Genomic DNA, 11,223 nt, shown 5'->3' with positions numbered 1-11,223 from the left:
TTATTTGTTTTGATCAATCATTCAGTCAATGAAATGGCAGAAAATTGCAAACGTTTAGTTTTTTTGTCCAAATTTTTTTTTGTTATTTGAAATAGCAAAATAGGAGAGCCAGACTGCTAGGGGACTTTTTCTGCATAACTGACCTATAAAACAAACATGTTTTGTACATTGACTAACTCTATCAGCACTACTGTTAATCAACAGAATTTGACCTTCTTTCTTTGGAATGAATAATTTCTGGTTTCTTTAGTCATCAGTGATAGTAATCTGAATAACTTTGGGTTGTTTTTTTGGCCAGGACAAAACAGGACATTTTAGGTTACATCTTTGGCTTTGGGAAACTGAACTCTACATTTTGTAGCCCAAACAACTAATCAAGAAAATAATGGATTCAATCGATAATGATAATTGTAAAGCTCTATAAATTTTCAACTGAAATGGACAAATGACTGCTAAGCAGGGAGACAAGCTACATTAAGCACCTTAACGTTCAGTAATTTTATTGCATAGAGTGAAACAGAATGAAAATCAGTTGCAGAAACATTTTTATCCAGTCGCTTTAATTACAGTGCTTTATCCTCACAAAACAAAAGCTTTACATAAAACAAAATTGAGATTAACATAGTTTTTAACATTTAGGCAGTTATAAATCAAAAAAAGTGAAATGCACCCCCAAGACATTTTCAGAATAGTATAGTAACACCCACACCTTTTAGAAAAGAAGCTTGAAAATAAAGAGGCAACATGTGTCTTGGATAAGAAGGCATATGTATGGCTTCCTGTTAACGCCAAGGACAATGTGCTGCAAAGGAAGAAATAAGCGCACAAAGCTGAACATGTAGTTGAAACTGATTTCGTATTGCCATCGAACGCCACTTCCCACATTGTGATAACTGAATTAAAAAAGGCATGACTTGCTAGGGCATTTAGTTAGGACACAAGGGACATTGTAGTGTGAAACTCCTTTTGTTACTCTTTCCTCACACAGTACACACAAGTTACAGTATAGGGCTGTTGAAATAAGCAATCATTGGAGTAATAGTTCTTGTGCAGCCTAATGATGTAAACAGCCAGTCCATTTATGCATGCCCTTAAAGACAAACAGATCACATCATGCAGTTTTGCTAACAAGTACATCGGCAGAACATGATCAACCTGAGACTTATAGGAATACAAAAACCCAACGCTGACTCAAAAAACTGCCCTCCAAACCACCACAAAATATGAGCTCATCACAGCATTTCTAAAATTCAAACAGGCATACTGTATAACAAAGGCTGGTAAGTGTTCACAGGAGTTCTCGACTTGGACAGAGTGATGTCAGTACAGAGTACAAATAGTCAATGCCAGTGTTTATCAAACAGAAATTTTTGGAGGGGGGGGGGGGCACTCGTAGTCACTATTAAAAGTAACCATAGTAGCTGCGAGTAGTGCATCAATATTTAATTCAGTTTTTGTAAATCAACAGACCCTTGTGGATCACTCCCTACAGTACATGTGCCCAGATGATAAGTCATCAGATTGTAATGAGATCCTGGGTTCAACATTTGCTGGTACATTTTTTATTCCATGCCTCCCTTTTCTTTTTCAACACACACATGGCTGCCCAACAGCCAGCAAGTGAAATAACCACGGTAGAAAAAATAAAATAAGCTGCCCCATTACCAAATATATTTACAATTACATAAAATAAAACAAAACAAACAAAAAAAAGATGACAGCTTTACAAGAATAGATCATCCCTACCACTGGCCTGCATGTGTGTGGTAATAACAGCTGACATGAGGGCAACTTCCAGTACTTAATTTTTTTTTGAACAGGGTAGCTCAGTTTTGCAACACCTTAAGAATAGAGAGCAAGGACAGAGGTCGGGTGGAGTAAATTAGTTGTGGCTAGCACATAATTATTAATGGTTCTTGAGCTGATTAGACAACCAATCCAGTCCTTCATAGAGACCGTCCCCAGTGGTGGCACAGGTTGCCTGGATGTACCAGTGTCTGTCGCGTAGGGAGTGGAGGTTCATCTTGTCTGTCAGTTCTGCTGCATTCATAGCATTTGGCAAGTCCTACAAACATGAAACAGTGGAAAAAGTATTAGGGGCCTATCCTGGGACTACAAGAGGCTGACTGGTAGGAACAAGAAAAACGTGCAGGGAACTGGTTATGCCACACACCTGCCTCTATTAAAAGAAGTCTTACTCACTTGTTTGTTGGCAAACACTAATAGCACAGCATTACGCAGCTCATCCTCTGCCAACATCCTCATGAGCTCTTCACGGGCCTCGGTGCATCGCTCTCTGTCATTGCTGTCCACAACAAAGATGAGACCTGGAAAGCAAATGGAGAATAAATGAGTCTGTAAAATGCAGTGTAAATAACATGAATATTTAAAATAATTAAGTATTGATCTATATCACAACAAAATGTACCCTGTGTGTTCTGAAAGTAGTGACGCCACAGCGGCCGAATTTTGTCCTGACCGCCGACATCCCACACTGTGAAACTGATGTTCTTGTACTCTACTGTTTCTACGTTAAAACCTGAGAAGAAAAAACCAAAACAAGTCACATTAAAAAACTCAAAGTGCTCATGAAACAGCAATAAAATAAAATAAAAATAATAAAAAAGTAGTTATTTAATAAATATGAGGTCTTTGACATACCTATTGTAGGAATGGTGGTCACTATCTCTCCAAGTTTGAGCTTGTACAAAATAGTTGTCTTGCCAGCAGCATCGAGACCCACCATGAGAATCCTCATCTCCTTCTTCCCGAACATTTTAAAGAGTCCTGCAAACATATTCCCCATGGCGGCTGGTGATGGGAACCTACTTTGGTGTAAAAAAAAAAAACCTGAGGAGAAACAACAGACCAGATGTTAAAATCAGGTGCAATCGAGGAAGCATGTGACTAGTAAACATGATTTGGAATTAAACCCCATTCATAGAAGTAATTCTGACTAGAGCTGGAAATCTGTCTGATTAGTTAATTGACAGACATTATGTTTCAATTATCGAACAAGGACACTAGGTTTCGATTATCTCAATTAATTGTTTAATAATTCAAGCAAAAAATGCCAAACACTGGCAGCTTATTTTTGTAACTTGTATCGTTGTAAAAATGCAGTAAATTGATCATCTTTGGGTTTAGAGCTTTTTATAGCACAACAAAAACAATGTGAAACGGTATAGGCCTATTGGCCTTCAGGAAATCGTGATGGCCGCTTTTAACTATTTTCTATTTAGAGAAATATTAGTTGACAACGCATACCAATTTCGCAACTACACTTGGCGAATGGGTTTTTCGGAGCTGAAACACGACCATATATAATACTTTTATATACCAGCTAAGCCTACGACATTTGAGGCAACACCGGATTTAAACGCTGGTTCAGGTACGAGGAAACATTTTACCTTTCCGGATTGGCAGTACATATCTGAAAAATGACAAAAATAGCACTGAAAACACATAACCCACCGGAAATTTTATTTATTAGACGTAAGAGAGTCATGGGATTCACAAAAGATGCTAACACTTATTAACTTGGCCTCAAAAGCGTATAACACTAAGCAGGATGTAGCTCTTAAAGTCGTTTTCTCTCAGGCTAGCTGTTATGACCCCAAACTATGCCGTTACCGGTGACACAAAGTGGCTAATTGGTGTTAATTTATAACAAATTTGTCACGGTGCGATGGTTAAAGACCACGTAAACAAACGGCGAGTGTTAGCTTGCTAAATAGCAATGCTAACATTGGTCCAAATATCAATATATTATCCGGTATGTTAAGAGCCTCGGTGCACGTTTAATGCCAATTAAACGTAGCAAGAGTGTGAACACAGGGTGGTAAATGAGGACTTTACCTTGAGGAAGTCAAATAAATCGTTTAAGATAAGTCAGCTAATCGGTAAAGTTAGCTTTTAGCAGTGGGTCACTGTCGCTGTTCCTCTCTCGGCGTCCTCTCTGTTGTAACCGCGGACACAAACAAGACTTTGTTCACACATGCGTTGCTTTTTTTTGTACAATTACATTTAAGTGAATATACTATAAAATTGGCTTAACTAAAGTATCTCTCACATACGTACAGAGTTGATGTGTTTCCTCCTTTCCTCTCAAGGCGTTTCCTTCCTCAGGAAAATGGCGACAATTTGACACGTCAGAGGTTCCGCTCGGCAAGACTTCCGTGAGCCTCAGACCGAGAGGTGCTGCCCCCTGTGGCCGAGCGGACAACTACACCTACAGCCCAGCCAAGGTTTTCTCACTCGCTTATAATCACATTTTCTGAAAAACTTGCAGCTCTCAAAACAAAAGTTACTTGGTTATTAATCGGAATCAGATCATAATCGTACTAGTTTATATTATTTATTCAAACATGTTAAAATAACAAAATAAAACATATAGGCAGCGAAATATAACTCAATAGAAATAATAGCATTTTTAGTTTTTTAGATAAACAACAAAATAATAACCACTCAATGTTCAAAAGGGTGTAGGATGACACAAGGAACGTTTCTATTCTTTCACCCTTTTTAAAGGTCTACAATCAAATCAAGCCAAAAACATTCAAAACAACATAGGAGAATAAAGAAAGCGTAACAAAAAAAAGAGAGAGAACAAACAACACAAGTCAAAATGTCACACTGTACCAGATCACATTATTGCAATCCACCTCTTTGATTATCCTTTCTATATCTGTTCAAAGTGTTATTTTTAAAGGTCTGTTTAAACTTATGTTATGTTTTACATTATCATTTTCTTCAGCACAGTTGTTTCACAGATTCATTTATTTTAATGTATCACGGATAAATCATATCTTAATATTAATCATATTATCTGTTATTACAGTTAATATGATTAACTGTTATTACAGTTAATACATTAATAGGAAGTGGTGTCACAGATGCAATGTCGAAGGTAGCTGATTTGCTACCTTCGACATACATCTATACATTACTACATTATTCAACAGAACCTCTGTCATACAATTGAATGTTGCAACAAAAAGTCTTTGTTCAGAAAAATACAGCTGTCACAAAAATACATGACAGTGTGCAACAAAATCACATCATTTAGAGAATAATGTAGAAATGTTTCTGTCTGGCCTCAGCATTTTGTCTATTTCATATCTGATAATTGTTCTTGCTGTACACACAAATCTTCAGAAAGGCGCAAATACTCAAATACATTTCACATCCGTTTAGGAAGCATGTAGGATCTTCCTTCCCTCTGTTTCTTCCTCTATGTCTGCCCCTTCTTCTCTCTAACTAAACCATCACATTTACAGAAGTGAGGTGTATTTTCCCATTTTCCCACTGCATGAGTGGACTGGAGTCTAACTCAGCTCATGACAGCCATTCGAGCCTTATCTTAAGAAGAGCATGAGGCTCAAAACGTCACTGGTGATATCCTGTTAAATTATATCTGCATTGCAGTGCTGTTACAGTGAATGTAATGAGATATGTTACATGTCAAACTAAAAGAAAAATGTGGGTTTAAAATGTGGGGTTTGTACCTGTAAATTAAATGCGTTTACAAGTTTCAGATGTTTAATCTATTTAGGGGTCTTGACATGAAACAGCACAGAAACTTCTCATATAGTGTGAATTGAATAAAGTCCTTAGTATTAACTGTCTAGACTCTACATGATGCTTATCAATAGGAAGTCTTTTACAACAGCTGCCAAAGGGGCCTTTAGGTGATGACTGTCACTGTACAGTCAATTTAAACCTATTGAGGCATTTGTTTTCCAACTTTGCAACTTCCACTTCCTTTTGATCCCTGAGCAGGTCATTGAGAAAAGGTCTAAGCACATTATTGTCAGTTGAATTTTAACCAGGGTCAACTATGCCTGCTACCCCCAGCAGAGGGGGCAGCAGGAGGGGAGAAGGACAGGAGAGAACAGCGGGAGGGAGAAGGGTCTATAGCTTGTGATGGACCACACAGTGAAGAGTCATAATGCCGTCTCACTCTGCAACCATAATTTGTGGTTTTGCCCACCTGAGAGACTGCTTTCAGCATATTTTCACAGAAACTGCTGTCTTTTGTGTGAAAGGTGTTTACTGAGTTTGTTAAGATTCTTGTAGATTCATACTTTCAGCTCAGAATCATTAAGCAAAGGCTTTTTTTTCTTATCAGTTTTCAGTATGTGACTGTTGCACACGTATGAGTATAAAATGATTGACAATCAATGTCGCAATCAAATTGAACAAAACCCCTAGTAACTATAAAACACACTGGTATTAATCATGCTCTCTGTTTTTGTCTCCCTCTCTGTCTATTCCTTTTATCTTACAGATATTACTTGAACCCAATAAAGCAAACAATTGAAAGGAGGTTTTAAAACATACGACTAAAACTTACATTGCAAATTCGGTTTAAACGTGCACTGTATGTAACAATCTCTGAAAAAGAACACATTCATATGGCTCAGGTTGTGGTCTGCCAAAGACATACATTTTGACACCTGCCAGTTTGGTGAATGACATGATTTAATTTCTACAAATTACGTGCTTTCTTTAATAAAAAGAAATTCTGCAGCTTATCAAAGCTTTTCTAAACCAACTCAGTATGATTAAAAAAACACACCATAAACATCTGAGGACAAGTTTTTTTTTTTGGTAGTTTCACACTTGCGTTGCAGTTGTTTCTTACTTACAATGAAGACATACAGTCTGTCTCCACCTTAGGTTGGTAGAGTTTAGTAAATAAAGGTTTACCAAAGTTTGCACAGTACTGACAAGTTTAGAAAGTCACATTGGCATAAAAAGCAATCCACTTTCCCCACCATACTGTAGTACTGATTATGTGAAACACATATATTTTCAAAATGATTGTTATTCAGTTGTTTTAAAAACAAAGTTATGTGCGCATTTAGAGAAAAACCTATTGTTCAAATGCAAACATTGGCATTGTTGAGCATCTTAACTTTTATGTGAGTGACGTTACTTTTTTGGTTCTATCAGCTGGATCAGTATGAACCCCTGTACTTAAACACCAAACTTAAATTACATGAAAAAATGAATAAATAAATAAAAAACAGCTGAGAACAGCATAATGCATAAACTGTGAGCTGTTTTTCAAAGGCCAATTTAACACAATAAGTTAAATGTATCTAAAAACCTTTGTTTGGGGGGCAGGGGGAGTGAAGTCCAAACCCCCATTTTCCTCTTTTGCCCAAAGAGTATAGGTGCAGGTGTTGAGGTGAGGTGAAAACAAAGATCAGGGAAAACAGGTGTGATAAAAACCTGTCAAAATCATATTTTATAACTGCTGTATCTTCTGCTGCACTCCTTAGCCAATTCACATATCTGGACTCTGAGATAATCCCATCTGGAATATTACACATTCAGGTTGGAAAACACTGTGTATTGAAATACTGTCTAAGCACCATTGCAGACAAATTGTCATTGTTGTCTTCTAAAATGTATGTTTTGGATTCAAATGAGATATATGAAGCAGAAAATAATGTTCAATGATTAATTGGATAATTAAAAAAAAAAAAATCAATAGTAGTTTATCTCCCTTTTGTATGAGGATTGAAACAAAAAATGTACAAAGCTGATTTTTTTGGATGCCAATATCATAATATGCATTCACAACATACCATAGTGAGCCGAAGGTACAGTAAAGATCCTAGACGTACAGCTAATTCCACCTTCCCACGCTCCACAGGCAAACACAGCGGTAATATCCAATTCAAGGGTTTTCTCTTTCCTCTTTCCGCGTTCCTTCTTTTCGGCTTCATATCTCACTAGATACTGACAGTTGTAATGTGTGGACGGAGGGCTAGAAACAGGACAGTAGGGGGTGTATATATCACCCCCCCAAAAAACACACACACAAACACACAAACAAATTCTGGGTGTACACGCTTAAAAACGTTCTCCTACACGTGCACAAACATGAACCCCCAGACACACACATGCACTCTCTCTCTCTCTTTATTTTTTTTAATTTATTTTTTTTAAAATCTCCTCCTCTTTATTTGAATTAAATGTGTCCCCAGAACACCTATCCCCACCTGGGGGCCACAGTCCCACATGCTGAGGCACCTACAGTAGAACCCCGAAGACAAGTCAAAGTAATCCCTCTCAGCAGGAAAATATGCTTTTGGTATATTTCTGGTTATTGTATATGGACTACATCATCACCTGTGAGGCGTTATTCAAGTCGCTGAGTCAGTCATGCCCAAATCAAAGTAAATTTATGGCTAAAGAAGCAGAGAGTGAGGCTAAACTGCAGTTTGTGAATGGAGGAGGGCTGCCAAGGGGCCAAAGAGGCTTCGCAGTAGGAAGTGGGTAAGGATCCCAGTAGGGGCCTTACTCCCCTCTGAGACGAGGCCTAGCAAGGATAAAAACGCTCAGTAAGGGGCTTGGGAATGCTGATCTGGTGTGTGTGTGTGACAGAGAGAGAATGCTTGTGTGTACATAGAAGAAAGTGTCTTATTTGCAGTTTCATGAGTCTTTACATTGTGTTAAAAAAAATTTGGTTCTGGTTTTGGGGCATATGGCGTGGGGTTCATTAATCATAATAATCATGGTAGTAGACGCACTTTATGAAATGGCCCTTGGACAACCAATAGACTGCTGTGTGAGTCGTACAAAGGAGCGAGTTTGGGGTAAGCAGTGCTGGAACTCAGATGGACAGGCATGGGATGCCTCCCTCTGCGTCTCATGTACTGGATTATAGGTCGGGCAAAATCCCAAAGGAGGTGTGAAGCAGGAAACAAACCGAACATTATTACAACGACCCGCATCGTTGGCATGAGAGGATCCATGCTGGCTTCATCCATTGGCAACAAGTGCCACTGGGCACCCTACCCCACGCCTCTCACAGTAGGGGGCGCTACAGAGAGAGACAGGCAGGGGCAAAGGATAAATGCACACCAGTGTCGGCTGCCAATCACTTTTGTATGGTGATTGTCGGCAGCCTGAAAAGGTCGTTAAGGGGATTTACATAACATTTTGCACTCCGCCCCGGGTACATACGGAAATGTTTGATTCCATATTGAGTCATTATGGCGTAAAGGTTGTTCTCACGTACTTTGACAGCCCAGTTTATTAAAACAAAGGTTATGAGGTCATCTAGTTTACTTGAAGTGATAAAGTGGTGAAGTAATGAATAAACCATGCCTCGTCATGTTTTTTGCATTAATCAGTTTGCCAAAAACCTACTGTTGCAATACACATTTTTTCATACTAGAGGCCATAACCGATCTTTAACCTCTTCGACACTGAAGTGACCAGTTGTACTACCATGCATATGATGTAATTCAAATATTGGTTTTCATTTGCCATGTGACCTTTTCATTCCTCCAATCACACACAGCACAGTACATGTGGGAGCCATTGGAGACGATAGGAGATGTCCTGGGACATCCGTGACAGATGGTTGAGACAAGGAATGGGAATCGCTGGCTTGCAGGATGTGGGTATACTGGCAAGGTGTAAGGGTACACATAGAACACGACACCCATGCCAGGGAACTGGATTTCCTGGTAAAGGATGACTTGGTTGGACGTGAGGTTTCCATGGTCCATTTCTTCAAATGCTCAACACCCTTTAAATGACCTGCATTCAAAAGCACATTTCACTACCTTGTATTAACTTAAAGGGCATTTTGACCGCTGCAATGTTTAAGGCTACAGCTGCTGCTCTCTCTTTGAAACTTGCTTCAAGCATCCAAATAGGCCATGACGAGCCATTGCAAGATGAAACAATAGTGAGGATAAAGGTATTTCTTTGAAAGACTTTTTTGTTTTCCTCAGTGGGTTGGTTTGAAGTTGATTCATGTTTGCTATGTATACAGGTTTTTAAGGGCTGTTCCACCCCTGTTCCCTGTTTTAAATCCAGCTATATCCCATTGGAGGAGGCATCAAAGATTAAAGTGTGAACCTGTTGCACCTTGGGGTAGATAATTGGTTGGAATGCACAGCATGTCGAAGCAGGGCCTTGAGGACAACCAGCACCTACCAAAACCTGTGGCATCAAAACCAGGTAGGTGTCCAGATTTGGCATTTGGGATCCCTCACTTGTCATGTTGATGCCAAATGATTTGTAACACAGTCTCATCTTATTTCTCCAACATTCAGGCATCCGTGACATTGACAGGTTGATTGTAAGTGGCCCTTTGGGCCCTTTAGAGAGGCCTCATGGTGACAGGCCTAACATGCACCCAAGGTGGTCCAGGTGGGGTGTTTTTTATTGCTACTGACAACTGATCTCTTTCAGTTATGTAAGCCTCTTCAAGATAATCCTTAACTGATTGAATAATAAATTTGGAGGCATTTTGAACATAGCAAGTGTGGGCATCACAGACCAAAAGACATCATTTATTATTTTGATGATAAGATCTCCTTAATATCATGGTGCTTGTTTACTCTTAAAATGTTAAACCACATAACTGACATATAAGCAGTGAAGCAGTGTTATCAGTGATTCCTGGTCATTGTGTGTGCGTGTGTGCATTGCTTGATGGCGCACCTGTCTGCCTTGAGGCTGGAAAGGCTACAGCCTCTCATTTCTGGCTGGCACTCGTGTGGTAATGCATTGGAGGGCTTGTCATTGTACTTTATTGAAGGCCTCTGACAACGTATTTGACACTCTTGACAGGGTCAGAGGTGTCAACCTGCTCAGACTGACAGGGATACGGACACATAAGGACACAGGCGAATTAGGTTGCTACCCAAGTCAATTGCAGGTTGCAGCCCTAGGGCACTTGGCTGCTGCATCAATAAAGCCTTGATGTAGTCACGTTTGGTGCTCAGACAGAAACAGGAGAAATGCAGATCCCTCTTCAACATTTAAACTGTATTTGAATCAACTCTGTATTGTGTATTATTCCTTTTCATGAAACGTTTCTTATGATATCCTTGTGCTTGGGTTCCTTTTAAGGCAGACACAACCTTTGTAAAGCAACTCAAAAGTTTTAGGGGGATCAACTCCTGAAAGAACTGCAAGGTAAATAGAAAATGCCTTTGAAATATGTATTCACATGTTGCATGAAATGTTTTGCACAGCTCTCAAATTAATTTTGCATGTGCATGTCCAGAGCAAACATGGAAACATACCATTTGAAACAAACAGAAAATATATCAGGATAAGCACATTATGTCACACTAATTTTAAATATTGTGTGTACTCTTGCATGAGAGAATGTGAAGAACAAGGGACTTGTATGAGCCACAAAATACCAAACAATTTAGCTGAAACTGCACAGGATGGAAATAA

General features: G+C 39.0%; 1 protein-coding gene across 1 annotated transcript; it reads right to left on the bottom strand.

Annotated features, from left to right (window-relative positions):
- Positions 1-541: 541 nt before the first annotated feature.
- On the bottom strand, positions 542-4,128 carry arf1 (ADP-ribosylation factor 1). The gene is made up of 5 exons (XM_062428568.1): positions 4,081-4,128; positions 2,662-2,850; positions 2,429-2,539; positions 2,203-2,327; positions 542-2,065 (listed from the first exon to the last, which is right to left on the bottom strand). Exons 2-5 carry the CDS (start codon positions 2,804-2,806, stop codon positions 1,907-1,909), a joined length of 540 nt encoding a protein of 179 aa, XP_062284552.1. The 5' UTR covers positions 2,807-2,850; positions 4,081-4,128; the 3' UTR covers positions 542-1,906.
- Between the last annotated feature and the right edge of the window lie 7,095 nt (positions 4,129-11,223).

The sequence above is a fragment of the Scomber scombrus genome, chromosome 11, assembly GCF_963691925.1.
Source record: "Scomber scombrus chromosome 11, fScoSco1.1, whole genome shotgun sequence".
NCBI classification, from domain to species: Eukaryota; Metazoa; Chordata; class Actinopteri; order Scombriformes; family Scombridae; genus Scomber; species Scomber scombrus.
Note: the sequence above shows the minus strand (reverse complement) of the source record. Positions and strands in the feature narration are given on the sequence as shown.